The following is a 19,444-nucleotide window of genomic DNA, read 5'->3' on the forward strand; positions in this document are numbered from 1 at the left end:
TAAGATGAAAGTGAACAAGTTGAAATCTTGTGCTGATCAATTAAGGTCCTTAATATCAATAATTATGATAAATTAACTAATTGCGAAACGTCCTAGGCGTAGGTAGAGTTTGGAAGTACCAATATCAACCTCAACCAAAAAATATCTTCGGCAATTTTTTTGTGTTTAGAAATTTCGTGATGATTTTCTTTTTCAGAATACTGGTATGTCCGGGACACTCGTACATCTACCTAGCTCCACTTCTGGGCGTAAGGTAGCTGTTGAGTAGTTTTTAAGTTATCTTTAGTGAGTTGTAGCTCACGTTTTAGTTTTTTTTTTTTTTTTTTTTTTTTTTTTTTCACTTGATTAGTCAAATTAATTTTTTATATTTGGGTTTTATGGAAATGATAATTCTTTGTTGCACGACTAGATGACTAGTTGAATAGGGTTTTACTGTTTTAGTGTCGTGTTTTGTATTAACTATTAAGTAGCAACATCTTGTTATGCTAATTTACCATTGCAAATTATTTGCGCCCAAACTGATGTTATGAGCACTATGGAGTTTGTGTTATGAAGAGTACTTCATTTGTATGTTGATAATCTAAAGAAAATGTATGAGACAATGTTTAATTGACTATCTGATCAGAAATTAAAAAAGATGTATTAGCTTGAGTAAGATTGTTTAGGACTTGCACAATGGGTTATAGTTGATGAGTTCTTTTTTTGAGTTCCAGAGTTTGATTTTGGCTGTCAGCAAATATGTTCTGAAAATCAGCTTTAGTTGTGTGGTCTTTTGCAATAATGTTCTGTATTATTGCCAATTATACCTTCTCTAATACATTGAATTGTTATGATGCTATATAAAATTGTTGCAGGATACAGTTGGCTATTTCTTCTGCTTAGAAGATCGAGCTTTGCTTTGCAGGAAGTGTGATGTTGCCATCCACACTGCAAATAGTTTTGTCTCTGGTCATCAAAGATTTCTATTAACTGGAGTAAGTGTGGGTCTTGAACCTGCAGAACCTGGTTCTTCTTCATCAGGAGGGAAAAGCAACTCTGGAGAGAAAGTCTGCGATGCTGAAAATCGCGCTACACTAAAGAGGAGTGCTCCTACATCAACCACAAGCCAAAACAGTAAATCGGGATCTGTCCAGAGAGGAGTCGAGCCAGTTATGCCATGCAAGAGGAGCACGCCAAAGACGGGCGCTTGTGAATATCCGAAATTCCAACCTGATCAAAGCGGCGCACTTGAGGATATAACTCAATCTAGGATTACCATTGCTGGTGGTTCTGCTATAGGAGCTCTTTCACAATGGCAGATGGATGATTTTTTTGGACTGAATGACTTCCAGTTAAATTATGGTTTTCCTGAAAATGGATCTTCAAAGGTATGCTTATAGTTGTGTGATTATGTATCATATTTATCTTTGAGTTTTGGCATTTCTCTCCTGTGGGAAGAGGTACTGCAAGAATTTTTGTTGATCAGCCCCTTTCTGTTTTTAAATAATATTATGTAGTTATTACTGATTTAAATTGTACTAATGTAAAATATAAATGGTGATGGGCATGGGCCAATAATATAAATTTAAGGGGGAGCGGAAGGTATAGCCGACATTATAGCACAATAATGATATAAGAATAAGTTAAAACTCAAAGTTTTAGTTTTTAAATGGGAAAATTCTATAATGTAAGATATAAAGTCCGTAAAATTATTAGTTTAAAAGAATTATAACAAAACATGAAATTTTTATCTTGTATTAAGATTTGAAACACCGACCTTAAATTTCATTTCTACTTCTTTGATCACTGTACTTTCCTTAATTTTTTGATATCTTATGAACCTTATACAAGATATTATAAATTAGTAAGGGGCCGAGTTAAAAGTACAATAGGGGCTGCTCCCAATGTAGTTTCGTCACTGGTGATGGGGTTTTTCTTTCATCTCTCACGATATCTGGTCAGATTCTGAGCGAACACGAAATATGCATTGGCTGAAGAGTTGAAGATATAAAACCACCCTCCCCAAGAGGGAAGGGCTTCTCTTTTCCTCTTACTCCTTCTTTAGGAATCCTGTGATAAACGTGTTTTTAATATTTTCCAATGCTCGACAGCTGGAAAACTCTGTTTGACTGTTTTTCCTCTGTGTAAATGTGTTAGGGGAGGGTCGATTGGACATATCTTTTTCAAGTATCTCTATTTGTCTAGAGCCTTCGATGCTCACTGTACATGGCCTTAGAGGTCCACAATTTTGCTTTGATAGAATTACCTCAGCCATTGTAGTTCCACTCATTGTTGCTGCTGAGTGCTGACTGTCGTTCTGCACAATTGTGGTGTTTCCTTGTTTATGACCTTGATCTTTCATGAAATTAATCCAGCTGTTATGGCACCAGATAGAAATTTCGAGATTAAACTGACCTCTCTATTCTTATGAGGAGAGATTGTAGGAAGTGGTGGAAGATGTACATTGTGTTAGTGCTGTTTTATAAGTAGGCTACCCAATTCGAAAACCAATTCAGTTTACCGAAATGGGATAGATCTGGCTTTACCATGACTCCATCTGTTCTTTTGGCTTTATTCTTACAGTAACAAGCTGTACCAGACAGAGTAACACAGCAGCTTACAGAATCTAACATCAGTTTCCCTGGTATATATTCCATCATGGACCGTCCTTAGTAGTCAGGACAAGGACTGAACATGTGCTGACTTGCTAGGAAGTAAAGAATATTATTATTGTCACCAATTTTACAGACAAGACGGCCTTGATTAGGTTCTTATTGTTACAAAATTCTAGCCATAAATAAATGCACAATCTTCCAAACATGGACTTTTCAGGTGTTAAGTTTCTCAAAGTCCAGATATTTTCTTTTCACTCTTAAGTCTTAAGTATTAACACAAGCAATTCTCAGTTTTACTGGCCATCAATCTCATCTTTTTGTTTCTGAGGGACATGATTAAGCTGACTGAATCCTCAATATCCCCAGGAACATTGTTAAAGCCAGGTTATAGGAACACTCATCTAATATCTAGAATCACAAGGCATGTATGGTCTAATGATTTCTGATCCAAGCCACACAATGAGCAGGTTGAATGACTGGATACCCCACTTCATAATTCTGATTGTGCAGCAAGTTTCTTGTTCAAGATCAACCAGACAATGATTGTGGCTCCATGTAGTATTGTCTTAAGTAGAAACTTTTATGTGGGCCACTGTCAGAAAATTCCCTGGGCTTTTTACGCGCTTCTTAATAGATAAGTCACTTGCTTTAACAATTAAGAGCTCATGTGCACATATTTTCTGACTGACCTGGTTGCCTGCTTTGGACATTCATGGAGTTTACTTCCCATGGTCTCTTCTCTGTACTCCATGGACCTACTGCATAATTAGACTATGAGCAAAACAAGTGAACTGTAGCTGTGACTTAATCCTATAAAACAAATTCCAAAGACATAAACATTGAGGTCTTGAGATATTTTAGGAATATGCGCCTTATTTTGTGGTGGATATAGATTTTCGTCTTTAAGATCTTCCAGTTGGGTATTGTCTTGGACCTGGAAGTTTTTTTCTGACTTGTATCATCAAAATATTTCATTCTTCTTGATTTCCTTGTTTGTTCATTAAATCTTTGTGAATTTTCTGATAGGCTGATAGTGGCAAGCTCGGAGATTCAGACTCATCTTCAATCCTAAGGTCCTTCGATGATGATTTGGATAGTGATGATCGATTGGGACAGGTTCCAGATGTTTCTTGGACAGTGCCACAAGAGCTTTCACCTCCCACTGCATCAGGGTTGTTCTGGCCAAAAAGTTCACAGAAGTTGGTGGATAATGCTGTATTCGTACCTGATATAAGTTGGTCTGAAGTGCCAATGCATCAGCAGTATTTACCGAAACGCCAGTAAATGATGAAAGACACTTCTAGTGATGATGTTTTTAGCCCTTAATATTATTCAAATTAAACTAGTCCGCCCTAGTGTTTTAGGTGCCAACATAGTTTAGTTGTCTTATTATGGCTGCTGTACTGGAATATATTAGGATTTCTGACTATTGTTCAGACTTCACCTTAAGATGTATCTGTATGACTGTAACGATTGATGAAGACAAAAGAGAAAAAACTGGGAAAAATGAACAAATGATTCTGTATACTGTAATTGTAAGAAGTATGTATTCCTATATGGAAGTAGTGTGATCTATGTATGCATTGAGGGTGTTCTTCATGAACATGCGCATAAAAATGAAAATTCGAAAACAATAAGACAAAAAATCAAAAAAATGAACTAAATAATTCAACTTTCAAACTTATTCCAAAAGTAAGCGTGAAAATCTCAAACCTAAGGTTTAGAGCTGTTCGCAGTTAGTAACTGCGAACAGAACAAAAAAGACAAAAATAATTGTTCCCACATAATAATTGAGAACAATTTTAACTTTTTGACCTGTTCGCAGTTACTAACTGCGAACAGCTATCTGTGTATTTGTGCAGCTATCTGTTCGCAGTGACTAACTGCGAATAAGTCAAACAAAGTCAAAGGGATGTTCGTAGTTAGTAACTGCGAACAGCTATTTTGTCTTTTTTGACCTGTTCGCAGTTAGTAAACAGTCCTAAATTTTCAAGTTTGAGATTTTCAAACTTACTTTTAAAATAAGTTTGAAAGTTGGATTATTTAGTTCATTTTTTTTATTTTTTGTCTTATTATTTTTAAATTTTCCATAAAAATGAAGTTTGCTGCGCTTGTGCAGCTTCGGTTTTGGGTAGGGTTGAACAGGGTTTGGTCTAAACCGTAAACCAAACCGTAATTTAAGTATTTGGTCTGGTCTACGGTCTGAATGGTCTGGTCCGATTTTTTTTTTCTTTTAAACGGTTTACGGTCCGGTCCCGGTTTTTAAATTTGTAGACCAAACCGGACCAATAAACCGTAATAAACTCTAATATTAGGGATTAGGGCAAACATTTTCTTCCTAGTTCTCCTGCTGCCGTAAATTAGAAAAGGCAAAAGCTGCCCAGCATCCTCTCTTCTTCTTCCTCGCATCCTGCCCAGTGCCCAGCAGCCCAGGTCTGAGATGCCATCGACTCTTCTTCTTCCTCGCATCCTGCCCAGTGCCCAGCAGCCCAGGTCTGAGACGCCGTCGACTCTTCTTCTTCCTCGCTTCCTTCAACTCTTCAAGCTTCAACCCATCGACGCTCTGCTTCTGTGGTTCTTCGAGGCTTCGACGCTCCTCCTCCAATCTTCATTCACCAATCTCACCATTCACCACGGAATCAAGTGTAGAATCTCGTAATGTAAGTATATTGGTTGATTTTTTGATTTTTTAGGGTTCTTTTTATCAGTTTTTGTTTAAATTCGAATTAGGGTTCTAAATATTTCTAAATATACAGTTTTCAATGCACAGTTATGGACGAATGGATTGCTTAATTTTCAGTTGAATGTTAAATGAAATAATCTCAACTTCCTTCAAAAAGATTGCTTAATCTTCATTCTGTTTGATTGCAGTATTGGAATTTGGAAGAATCAACATTTTGTTGGATTGTTTAATTGGTTATGGACGAATTAGGGTTCTAAATTTATGCATTGAAATTTATGTGATTGATTATGTGACATTTATGCGATTTAGAGCATTTTGAGAGTAATTTGATTGGAAAAACTGTTAGGGTTTATGTTTAGGGTCTATGTTTGATTGTTTTTGGATATGATTTGCATCTGGGTGTTTGTTTTTGATATTAAATTTCATGTTAATGAATTGAATCATATAACTTGCCACTTGCATTGCATTAGAACATATAACTTCTTTTGATTCAACACTTGTATTTCCTTGTTTGCTCAACAGGCTTATGAGTTGATTATACTGTTCCACTGTCAACTTGGTGTCAATATGGCTTGATTCTTGTTTATTGACAGCATCAGTAGACAAATTGCATTGTGCAGTGTTCACCTTGGTATCTTGTTTTGTTTTGAAGTGGTTTATCGTTTAATATGTTGAATGTTAATATGTTAAATTCTCGCTCAATTAAAAAAAAAAAAAAAAAAAAAAAAAAAAAAAAACCGTAGACCAGACCAGACCAGACCGTTCTAGAACGGTCTGGTCTGGTCCGGTCTGGTCTCTTGACTGGTCTGAAAAATTTTCAGACCGGAATTTCTGGTCTGGTCTGATTTTTCTGTCAAACCAGACCAGACCGGACCGTGTGCAGCCCTAGTTTTGGGCCTTATGACTAGGAACACTTCACTCGATCTCATTAAAACATTACTTTTATTACCTTTTTTTTCTTTGTATACCTACTATTTGGTGTTCTTTGATTTTCTTACGATTCTATGTTTGATACAATTATATATTTCCCTCTTCATTTGATTCATAAATTTATTCTCAAGTCTTTTTTCTTATTCGTATATATTTTATTTATTTTCTTGTTTGATGTCTTATTTTATTTTAACATTATTAAAGTAACTTTTGACCATGGTAGAAAATTAGAGGACAATTATGAGACATTTGGTTATTGATATTAATGGTGGTCAACTCAATCTCATCAAATAAACCTCTTGCTAAATTAGTATTAATTTTCAATTAGCTACTCTTATGAGAGACCGTCTCTCAAAGAGACGACCTTAAAATATGAAGCCTACATTTATATTTTTTTTTCTTTAATTTGCATTAATTAAACTATTTAGCTCATATATTTAATGTTTCCCTCAAAAATACCGTCTCTTGTAACAATTTGTGATTTTCAATACCATTCGTTTCGTTTATATTCCATCTACAATCATCATAGTAAATCAGCATAATGTAATAATATTCTATCTTCTACAATTAGGATATGCATTATCTGAATAAAAAAAAATACATTACCTTTTGATTATTGGATAACACATCAATCGGTGAAAATTTAATTTCATTAATGTATCATTTATAAATTATCTAAAAATATATTATCATAATGAATTAAGATAAGAAAATAACTTTGAAACAATTTTTTCATAGATAATCTATAACTTACATAACCACATTCAACAGATTATTCAAAAAGAAATTAATAATTATTTTTGTAATAATATTTTCATTGATAATCTATTTAGAAGTTTTTGCGTTAATTTAATATTGTAGGGAGTAGCAATAAGTATTTTTGAAGTTTTTTTCTATTATTTTTGTGTAAATGTTTTAATTTAAATTGTTTATTAAATGATCTTTTCATCGATAATTCATTTTTCTAAAACCTATTTTCAGTAATATAATCATCACTTGGCATTTTTCAATATATTGATATTTCATTTACTCTAAAGATTTAATTTTTATTGGTGTGTATTATCCTAAAGTTGATAAACATAAAAGATTAAAAGAAACATATATACAAATAATATGTTCTCTGTAAGGAAACAGTAATTTGAATCTTATTAAAAAATTTAATTGTTATAAAATTTAATTAATTTACCATATATTTTGACTTAAAAATTACATAATAATTTAATTATATATGTTTTGGGTCCAAAGTATCAATATTAATTGGGCCTCGTTATAAAGTTAAAGAAAATCCAACATGGTCAAGCATGTGCAATGTCAATGAAATAATCATGCCTGATCACCGATTGGATATCAGTCCGTCAAAATTCAATCAATTTTAATATCAGTTCAAATCCACATACTATAAATACCATCAAAAGTCTATACGAGGTAAGTTTTGACAAGTCATATCAAGTAGTTATAAGTTTCCCCAAACTCTATCAAAGCAATTCTACTTTTTGTTTTATATTCAACCTAAATCTGATTTAAGCATCGAAAGGGCTTTTTCGAGTACCACTAACCTTTGTTCATTTTGTAGGTTTATTTGAAGATCTTCAACCACTTTCAAACATGTTCAACTACACTCAACATCAAGGAATTGGAGCAACCCTTTACTTAGACACGCGGACAATTATATTTGGATAAACAAGAGACATTACTTTTTCTCCAATTTGTAGAAATTTTTCACTAAATCACACCGAAAATAAGATTAGTTTAGCAGAATATAAGTTTGATTCAAATAAATCAAGTTTAGCTTAGCTAAATATAAGTTTAATTCAACCGAATCAAATTTAGAAAAGTATAAGTTTGATATAGCTAAATCAAGTTAAGTTTAGCTAAATATGTTTGATTCAGCTGAATCAAGTTTAGTTTAGCTAAAATTACATTTGATTTAGCTGAATCTATTCAGTTTAGCTAATAATTGTTGATAAATTGAATCATGTATAGTATAACTAAAAAAAAATTTGATTTAGCTAAATCAAATGTAGTTTTTCTATGAATAAGTTTGATTTAGCTTAATGAAGTTTAGAATTAAAAAGAAGTTCAATTCAGCTTAATCAAGTTTATTACTACCTCCGTTCTAGAATATTTGTTACTGATAGTGACGTGTTTAGTGTAGAAATGTCACCATCAATAGCAAGTATAATAAAATGGAGGAAGTATGTAATAATAAGTTTGATTTAACAAAATCAAGTTTAATTTTACTAAAAACGCATTTGATTCAGTTGAATCATGTTTAGTTTAGCGAAAAATAAGTTTTATTCAGTTGAATTATGTGTATTATAGATAAATATTTCAGCCAATCAATTTGATATACTAGAATTAAGTTCTATTTAGCTAAACATAAGTTTGATTCAATTAATTCAAGTTTAGTTTAACAAAATATATTTGATTTAGCTGAATCAAGTTTAGTTTAGAAAAAAATCGATCTGATTTTTAGTTAAGAATAAGTTTGATTTAGCCGACTGAAGTTAAGTTACGAGACAAATAAGTTTGATTCAGCTGAATCGTGTTTTTTTAAGCTAAACTTAAGTTTGTTTTAGCTAAAGAAATTTAATATAGCTAAAAATAAATCAATTGAATCAAGTTTAGCTTAGTTCAAATTATTTTGATTTTAATTGATTAAACTAATTTTACCTAAAAATAAGTTTGATTCAGTTGAAACAAGTTTAGATTAGCTAAAAACAAGTTTGATTCATCTTAATCAAGTTTAATTTAGCTAAAAATAAGTTTGATTCAGCTGAATCATGTATAGTTTATTAAATGAAAATAAGTTTGATTTAGTTAAACCAAATTCAGTTTAGACTAAAATAAATTTGATTCAGTTGAATCAAATGTAGTTTTACTAAGAACAAGTTTGATTTAGCTTAGTGATGTTTAGTTTAACTAAAAATAAGTTTAATTCAGCAGAATCGAATTTCTTAAAAATAAGTTCGATTTAACTGAATCAAGTTTAGTTTAACTAAAAATACAATTGATTCAAATAAATTAGGTTTAGTTTAGTTAAAAAAATTTAAATTCAACTGAATTATGTATAGTATAGCCAAATGATTCTGCTTATTCAAGTTCTATTTAGCTGAAATTCATTTTGAATTAGCTAAATCAAGTTTAGTTTAGCTAAAATTAAGTTTGATTCAGTTAAATCAAGTTTGATTTAGCTAAATATAAGTTTGATTCAACTGATTCAAGTTTAGATTTAATAAAAAATAAAAGGAATATTCTATATGGTAACTACGTGTTTTAAAAAACACGAGTGGTAGCTTTTTTATAATGATTTTTCCACATTTTAGCATCAAACTTTTCTGATTATGTTTTCAGTAACATTAATAAGCAAAAAACGTTAAAGTAACCATTAAGTACCCAATTTTTTCAAAGAAGAAATCAACTTCAATAACTTGTCTTCATCATTCCTTGAACTTCTCTTCCATGAACTTATCTTCCATAAACTCTTCTTCCCCTTCACTGTAACCCAAAATTAAGTATAATTTTCAATTCTTATTAGGATTTACAAACTTGTTTTCTGCAATTTGAGGTAATTTTTCATGAATGTTTATATTTTTCAAGTTTATTTACATGTGAAAAATTAGGTTTGTTGTTCCTATTATTATGTTAATGGTTGCTATTTGAATCTTTTGAAATTTCATTTACTAGTTTATTGTTAAAATCACGGCTTAATTGTAGTATTTTTAATACTTTTATGTTATTTGCATTTGATTGTGTCTTTCATTTACTTGTTTATTGCGAAAATTAGGGTTTTAATTTGCTTTTGATTGTGTACTTGATTTTGATTAGCAGAATGATTAAATTAGTGGTGTTAAAGGTTTACATACTCAAGATGAAAATCAACAATGGTGAATGAGGACACTAACAATGGTGGATTTCAATTTGGAGAAGATAAACCAACTCTTACCAACCCTTAGCAAGGGTAAAAAGCTAATTTCCTGAAGACTTAACGGAATTATGTAAAAATTAGAGCAATATAGTTACATCAATCAATTAATGCATAAACATGTGGCTACTATGTGAATTTTTGTTTAAGAAAAGCTACCACTCGAGTTTCTTTAGAACTCGTTGCTACCATATATCATCATCATCATAATTCTACCCAGTGTATCCCGCTCATAGAAAAAACTATGGATAGGGTCTGGGGAGGGAAGGACGGCGGTAACTCATACCCATAAAGGAGAGCGCGGCCAAAGGAGTCCCCCGGCTCGCGACGATAAAGAGACGTAACTACACGGGAAAGATAACTTAAATGCCTGTAAATAAAATAAATAAGTAGAACCAACTACAAAATAAAAGAAAACAAAAACTAATAATAACATAAACGAGATAGGCAAGAGGGCAAGAACACCAAAAGATAATCTAAGAGGACATCAGTAGTCTAAAACATGGATATGACGCCTCCTACTACCCCAATCCCTAGTCAGGCCCTCCAACTACCATATAGAATTTCCTAAATAAAAATATATTTGATTCAGTTGAATCAAATTTAGTTTAGCTAAGTATAAGTTTGATTTAATTGCTACAATGGTGGATTTCAATATACTTAGGCAAACCGCAAAACTAAGTTTGTTTTAGTAGATGAAATTTAATTTGGCAAAAAATAAATTTTATTCAGTTGAATTTAGTTCAATTTAGCTGAAATAATTTGTATCAACTTGATCAAGATAAGTTTAGCTAAAAATAAGTTTAATTAAGATGAATCAAGTTTAGATAGCTAAGAATAAGTTTGTTCCAGCCGAATTAAGTTTAGATTTGAAACCAATAATGACCTAACCTATAGTCTAATAAAAAAAGATTTGACCTACTCTGTAACCGACTTGAGCCCAAACTGTATTAATCTGATCCAATATATACCCAAACCGAAATTGAGCCAATCCGATTCCAAATTTGACTCGGTTATTTACCCGATGTAGTCCTAAACTCGTTTTGACCCGTAACTGAATTGACAATAATCCACAACTCGGCAAAACCCAAACCCGACTAAATTCAAACTGGATAAAACCAAACTCAAAATCCGACTGAGTATAGAATTTACACCCTACAACGCACCTTCCCAACCATGGGCACCTCAAAATAAAAAGTCTTTTACATTATGTTCTTTTTATTTCGTAAAGCTCTTCCTTTGGTAATTTCTATGGTACTCCGTCCTACTACCTCTGTCCATATAATTACTAGTAAAAACCTGGAATTGCACAAGGCACATGCAATGATTCTTGAAGTGCCAATTATGATAGATTTAAGATCACTTCGAATTTCCTACGCAAAATACAGAATAAGATTGCCTTCCACACCGCCAAAACTGTTGGGAGTCCATACTCCATACCAATGCCATTGTTAGACAATTTTTAGGCCTTTGGCGAAAATAAAAAAAAACCCTTATATAATAAAATTTTGGTTATCTTTAGTTATAAAGTTCAGACTTCAGTAATCATGCTCTTAACTGAAAAATTTAATGTTGCAAGTTCAATCTATATTAAAAGCTACTTATGCAGATACTGATTTTTAATAATAAGAATTAACTTAATTTGGACCCCTTTATAAATTAGACTTTAAGCACCAGATGGTGCACCTCAAAATTACCCACAAGAACAGCCCTGCTCCATACCTTGTTCTCTCCTGTCCATGTGTTTGGACATTCGTGCATGTATCATATTGAGAAACTCTTCCCACCACCCCCTACCAAAGAAGACAAAGATATGCTTATTTTTATGTAGATCTCTGACTAAAACATCATGCCTTGCCGTGCTTGCTGATCAACGGCATCTCCTTATTGATTTTTTTATTTTAAATTATCACACATTATCTACTAGTTGAGACAAAAATTTACCATTATGTGATTCAATTCTCAAAACAAAGATTTGTTGAGACAAAACGAACATCTCTACATGATGTAATTCAAAAAACACAATTAAAGAAAGCCGCGATATTGATAATAAATTGTGAATAAATTTAATTTCAAGTAATGTGAAACTATTGTTGAATCGAAATAGAATAGAGAAGTTGATTCCAAGTATCGGGAACACCAGGGAGACACCAATGACTACAATCGACTAATTTGAGACCCGCGTAAGTAGAAGGGTGGCCGTCTTTTCTTAATTGAGTAAGAAGAGTAATGTCAAGTAAATGAACAGGCCTCTTCATGTTGTTGAGTACACTCTTTATGATGGCTTCTCCAGGATGGCGACCCCCTGCATACACTGACCCTCTTACTGGTCGTGTTTGTCGTCGACAAAATTTGGCTCTTGGCTGTTTCCATTCGCTTCCACTGAACCAACATAGAAATTAAACTTATTGAACCATCTTCATAGGCAAATTAAAAGTAAAATAAAAAAGGAAAAATTACCTATAATCAAATTTTTTATGATTTTTCGATAATATCTCAAATTCTCACATTTGATTAACCATAAATAATCCTAACTTTTACCAAAAATATAATCTGAAAATTAATATAAAATTAGAAGTTTTTTTTAAAATTTACATGAAAAATTCTGAATAATAAAAAAAATCAGAATTAAAAATTCTAACATTTTTTTAACATTTTTCTTACATTTTATTTTAATTTATTTTTTTTAAATAAATAAAATTTGTTATAGCAAGTCATTTAATTACCGAGTTTACTCTAGGCAAATACCATATAAAGTTGGAATTATTCATATTTAATCAATATGAGGAATTATTATAATAAAATTAAAAAAAAAATTGAATTATTATAAGTAATTTTTCCAACAAACTAAGGTTGGTTATAATAGAAGAAATTTACTTCATATGAGCAGCTGAAATTCCTTGGAAGAAAACTTGAGTTTTTGTAGTGTCGATGTTAGCGTCGATCCAGTTAGCCCAAGTTGTCAATGCGATTTTGAAGGCTTTCATATGGTCCATGCCTTTCAAAAGCTTCCCTCCAACCATGAAATAATCCCATCTGAATGAATCAGAGTATTGGTAAAAAGTGATGGACAAATATATTTCCTCCGTTACATAATACTTGCTATTTTTGACAGTTTACGCAATTTAATGTAATATTTTGATCATTTATATATTAAACTATATGAAAGTGTGCGATCAGATTATTCAAATAAGATCCCATTTGACTATATATTTTCTTATCCATTAGCCGCAATATACAATATCAGGGGTGGATCCAAAACAAAATCAAATGATGTCAATATATTAAGTATTGTTTTTAAAAATGTCGATAGTAAGGCTGGAACCTGAGATAATGTCATCATACACTAATATTTTAACCAACTTAGCCATTACACTTATTAAAATATTTAGAGAAATAAATTGTTGAATGCTATCAGTTGAAAGCATTGAACTAACATGGATCCGGATAAGACAATATATAAAATAAGTTTGAATGATGAATACTGTCGAAAATCGTAAAATAGCAAGTATTTCAAAACAGAGGAAGTATGAAATTAAAAAAATAAAAAAAAAAATAAAAAATAAAAAAAAACCTGTGAGTCCACCAGTGGTAAGAGTTGAAAATGAGGACATCAACACCTAACCAGGTAGAAGCAGTTTTAATTGAATCCAAGTTGAGTACTCTTCCAACTTGATTGCTTATTACATCTACCAGAAATCCATTTTTCATCATCATCACTGATGTCTCATACTCCTATCATTTACAAATCAAACACACCATTCAAAATATTTTCCTATTCTTTGTGCTTAATTAACTAAGTATTTATTTTATCCCATCCCCAAATCCCAATAATACTACTCCAAATTGTTAATTATTCTATTTTATAGCCATTATATTTAAGAAAATAAAAAATTAAAATACTAGTATATGATAAAATCTCTCCATTAATTATGCTTACTATTCAATTAATCAATATATAAGTTTTTAAATGGAAGAGGGCATTTTTGAAAAAGATATAGCATAACAAAAGTGATTAGCTTCTTTTTAGTTCACATATTTTGAAACAACTAATAATGTTCAGCTCTTCATTACTTGGTTACTCATGAAAAAATAATAAGAGGTACTCTTGTGAGAGACCGTCGACGAGTTAAAAAAACGCTTATGTACTAATAATATGTATTAATTGGGCTCTTTGAACCATATATAGGGTGCATCACACCGAGAAATCTTCTTATATAAGAATTTTTGTAATATATTATGTGTAATTTGTGGTGATTGTAGGGACTTTGTGTTTTAAATCTTTTGCACTTTTTAATTGTCGGTCATGTATAGGAGTAAATAGATAAAAAAATCAATAATTTAATAAATATAAAAATTGTAGAAATATATATAAAAAATGGTTAAATAAAATAAAAATGTAAAAGAAGAGCATAGATAATACATTAATAGTAGTAGTGGATGAGAGAAATAAAGTACCGGAAATGAAAAGACGGAGAGGGTGCCTTTAGTAACGAGGGTGTACTTGGATTGAGGCACCGCAGAATGAAGCATGCATGTTAGTGATTCCCATTGATTGAAGCTTAATGAGTCCCCGACAAACATTATCTTTTTTCCCCTCCATCTCTCCAGTAGAGCTTTTCCATTAAACCTTCATTAATGTGTTCATCAACATTTCCATTTTCCCATTATTATTTTTATTTCTTAAATAAACAATATACTCCCTTCTATTCATTCATTTAGGCCCATTTTCTTAATGGGTTAATTCATTAATTATGTCAAATTTTTATTTTTGTCATTTTTTTTTAACCTTTTACCCTTCCTACAACAACACATAAATATCAATGTCCTTTATAAAAAAAGTGAGTTTTTCATACACTTTTAAGTGATCCCCCACGCCTCCTAATTTTTGGTGCAAATGGAAAATGTCCTTAAATCAATGAATAAGAGGGAGTATTAAATAGCACAAACAATACTCCCATACTCCGTTCTCAAATGTTTTTCTGATTTAGAAAATTTCTTTTTAGGAAGGAGAAATTTCACTATGCAATTTAGCAATTCAAACAAGCTAGTTTACATTTAACTATATTTTTTCTTACATATTAATCGTAATATATAAAATATAATAGAATGTTGAATATTATCAATACCTCGTTAATGATATATAGTACCAATAACACATAACCAAAGAAATATTCATAACCTTTTAAATATTATGATGCAAATTTAAAAGAATGAAGAAAATATTTATAAGCGTCAAGATCATGTAATTAAGATTTATCAATATTTATAACCTTTTAAATAAGCGTCTAAGTCCTAACATTACTACACAAACTAACTGCCATTCATCAAATATTCTCACCATCCATGTAATTTGTTTCAATCAGTGTAATTACTCACACATTTTCATCTACACGTCGATCCATTATTACACATTTTCAACTCTTTACCAACTCCTAATTATTATTTAGGGGTAGCTGCATTAATTAAGATATTAAATTATCACGTTACATAACTTTTCTTCAATATTCAAAACTTTTTAAATTACTCCCTATCTATCCTTAAATTGCACCATTTTTTTATTTTAAATTATCCCACTCTTTTGCATATTTATTGCTAATAGTTTTATTCTAATTTTTTAATTTTATTTATAAATTTATTATCTCTTCTGCTCAGTTACTCGATTCTCGATTCTCTCAAGTAATTGTATTTTCTCTCATTTTGCAAATACAAAATTATATCAATAACATAAAAAGGATAGCAATATGATTGGGACAAAAAATACTTCTATAATTGATGAATATTATGAGGAAGGGAAAGAATTACATAATTCACCTTTTATCCCATTTAATTTGCAGTATTTTTTATTTTTGATTCATTCTACTTAATTTGAATAATTTTAATTTTTGGACTATTGCTCACCACTTCTTTTTAATCTCATTTATAAATTTTAGCCCTTCATTAATTTTATCCACATAATTGATGTAAATTTTACAGAGTAACTTTAAGATCTTGTTAATTTTACATTATTATTACTTCCATAATCTAAGGTTGAAAAATACTGCTAACTACTATAGTAAAGAAAATTTACTTGATTAATATAACTTTTGGAATCCCAAGCAATCTAATACTACTACATTATTTATTGGTCTTGTTTCATTATTTATTGGGAAAATTGAGAGGGATAATATAATCTTTTGTTTATTTTCTTATAATAATATTAATTTTTAATTAGCCATGAATAATACTAATTTAAAGGCGTGTTATCCTAGAAAATTCATAATATATTAAAAATCAAACTATAGATAATTATAAGAAAAAAAAATTGATAAATTAGTTAATATATTAAAGTTGGTATTATTTTAGTAAAATACCCCTAAATTGGTATTATTCATGGTCAATCAATAGTTGGTATTATTGTTGGAAAATTAACAAAAAATTATATTATTCACGATAATATTTCCTTATTTATATATGATATAAGTATATATTCTCTATAATACATCATATATGTAATGTGTCCCATTTAAAGAGGCACATTTGAGAATGTATTTTTATTATTATTATTATTATTAATATTTTTAGTTGTGTAGATAAAAAGTTATAGTAATAAATTATACTAATAAATTTTTGTATTGAGATGAATTAGAAACATACATTAATTATATAAGCTCAATGAGAGGGTTTAGTACAAGACAAACGGATAATTTAAACAAGGCACTTATGCAGGAAATTACACTAAACCCAGCTGGCCAGCCATTGGGTAGCGTACTGTTTATGCAACGGTTACCTTTTACGTCCTCCACGATCACATTCCTCAACATGTACACCAACATGTCACGTTCCCCAAAAACTAATCTTCTTCATTAAATTTTAATAGAAGTATACTATTTAATCAACCAACGGCTAAAAATATCATGTAAATGGTGTTTTAATTTAACAAAACCAAAAATATTGTTTACGGATGCTTATACAATAAGAAAATATAAAATGTCATATCTCCTCTAATTTAGTAGTAATATTTCATTTGTTTTATCCAATGCACTTATTTAATTTTTCATATTTTTAATTGTACATAATTAAAAATTATGGGTTCACCAATAATGTCCCATTTGATTTATGCAAACTATTCAGTTCACTTATTCAGTCATTGATATTTTTAATTATACATAGTTAAAAATTATGGAAAATTGATATTCATAATCTTGCGTTAGGACAAATCAAACAAAATATTACTTCACTATATTTTAACAAATGGATTAATAATAAAATACAAATTAAAAATAAAAGATGAATAGTATTCAAAAAGTAAATGGAACATTACTAGTAAATCAAAAGGAGTATAAAATAAAATAACAAATAAAATTAGAATTCTCTCTATTATTTAAGACGTAAGAGAGAATTCATTACTCAATCTAATAACTAAAAGTATAGGAAATAGTGAGATTTTGAGATTTTACTTTTTTATATTATATATGTGTCAAAATCTTAGCATAAATAATAGAAAAATATAATGGTGAGGATCCTAATATCCAAAGGTGTATATAAAAAAAGATTAAATAATTACCTTCGAAGATCACAGCCATTAGGTTGCCATCTATACTTGAGATAATACTTATCAGGCCTTCCATTTTTCTGGCAATCGAAACCAGTTCCAATGAACGGACAAGTTTTTGCATCATAAAGTGGATATGATGCATCATATACCCAACTTCCTTTGAAAATATTACAACCCTTGATTGATTTTGTTCTCCTGCGCCTTACCACACTCGATAACTCCTCATCACAACCATTTGCTGTGACTGTTAGACTTGCTATAACTGCTAGTAGAAGAAGAAGAGAAAGAGCACTCATACTTTTATCAAACAAATTAATCTTCATTTTGGTTGGTAAGTAAGAGAGAGAACATAAAAAAGGGTAGTTGGAGAAAACAATGGAAATTAGTCTTGTAATTTATAGGGGAGATACGCAAACCAATTTGTGTGAATTAATTGTTTTTTAAGTATTACGCCTTTTGTCCTCGTAAAATTTAAGGGAAAGAAAAATTAAATTAATTATATTGAGAGAAAGTATTAATTTGTAGATGTGGTTAAAAAACGCAAACCATGTGAAACAAATTAAGAGAAAAAATGATTATAAATATGAAAGGTGTTAAAATAAATTAAGAGATAAAGAAAAAATAGAATGAGTTAAAGTTAGAAGGTAGAAAGATTTATACTCATTGGTATAATTCATTAATTACCTTTCACATTATATTTCAACACTTCCCCTTAAATTCATTCTAATTATGAAAAAGAGTAAAATATTATTATAATATATCTATTTAATACTACTTCATTAAAAACAATATCAGGAAAAACCCAATGGGATAAAAACCCGAACGAAGGGAAAAAGAGTGCAATGAGTGTTATTCTTCCCTTGAGTTCAACAAATATATGTAGATGACACATCCCAATTTTATGTACAAGCTATTCGAACCTCTTTGATGAAAGGTACTTTGTGAACAAATCTACAAGATTTTCGCTTGATTGAATTTATTTGACTTTTACTATTTTATACTTCTAGAGGTCATGTACGAAGAAAACTTTTGGTGCTATGCGTTTGGTTCTATTCCTTTTATGAAGCCTTCATTTACTTGCTCAATATAACCGATATTGTCTTCATAAATTATAGTTGGGGAATTTATTATCATGCTTATCCCACATTCTTCTTGAATATGACCAATTACTAACCTTAACCAAATGCATTCTTTACTTGTTTCATAAAGGCGGATCAATTTTCCATGGTTTGATATTGTAGCGGTCAATGTATGTTTTGTGGATCTCCAAGATATTGCGGTATCTTCATATGTGAATACATATCCATTTTATAATTTAGTCTTATTTGGATCTAATAAGTATCTATTAGGCTGTGACAATTCGTCATATAATCTCACCGTGGCCTACTCGTGTGGACGCGGGACACCCATGAGCTTGGGCCCACAATTCCATGAGTCAAGAGCGTTGACTTGCATATACACTTAGTGAGGTTTATTGTTTCCCAAAACCATATGATAGTAGAAAGATTGGCTCACCCCATATATATGCAAGTCAACAACCTACTATTTAATCGATGTGGGATCTTGTTTCACATGTGAAGGTATTTCCAACACTCCCCCCTTACATGTGACCCACATCATACCAGGAACCACCTTCGGCTCTGATACTATGTTAAGACGTGACGATTCGTCACATAATCTCACTATGACCCACTCGTGTGGACACGAGACACTAGTGAACTTGGGCCCACAAATCCACGGGTCAAGAGCGTTGACTTGCATATTTACTTGGTGAG

The 19,444-nt window shown here is 30.8% G+C and overlaps 2 protein-coding genes across 2 annotated transcripts in view; one reads left to right on the forward strand and one right to left on the reverse strand.

Moving 5' to 3' along the window:
• The window catches only part of LOC130797351 (B-box zinc finger protein 22), a 5,070-nt gene extending 877 nt beyond the window's left edge, over nucleotides 1-4,193 (forward strand). The window contains exons 2-3 of the mRNA XM_057659943.1: nucleotides 855-1,367; nucleotides 3,621-4,193. Of these exons, the coding sequence (XP_057515926.1) occupies nucleotides 855-1,367; nucleotides 3,621-3,878 (771 nt within the window). The 3' untranslated portion in view covers nucleotides 3,879-4,193. The remainder of the gene's footprint in view (nucleotides 1-854; nucleotides 1,368-3,620) is intronic.
• Nucleotides 4,194-12,036: 7,843 nt separating this feature from the next.
• LOC130797352 (protein trichome birefringence-like 42) lies at nucleotides 12,037-18,131 on the reverse strand. The gene is made up of 5 exons (XM_057659945.1): nucleotides 17,679-18,131; nucleotides 14,591-14,762; nucleotides 13,707-13,867; nucleotides 13,010-13,168; nucleotides 12,037-12,514 (listed from the first exon to the last, which is right to left on the reverse strand). The coding sequence occupies exons 1-5, from the start codon at nucleotides 17,990-17,992 to the stop codon at nucleotides 12,220-12,222; spliced, it is 1,101 nt and encodes a 366-aa protein (XP_057515928.1). The 5' UTR covers nucleotides 17,993-18,131; the 3' UTR covers nucleotides 12,037-12,219.
• Nucleotides 18,132-19,444: the final 1,313 nt, after the last annotated feature.

This window comes from Amaranthus tricolor, chromosome 12 (assembly GCF_026212465.1).
Source record: "Amaranthus tricolor cultivar Red isolate AtriRed21 chromosome 12, ASM2621246v1, whole genome shotgun sequence".
Classification (NCBI taxonomy): Eukaryota; Viridiplantae; Streptophyta; class Magnoliopsida; order Caryophyllales; family Amaranthaceae; genus Amaranthus; species Amaranthus tricolor.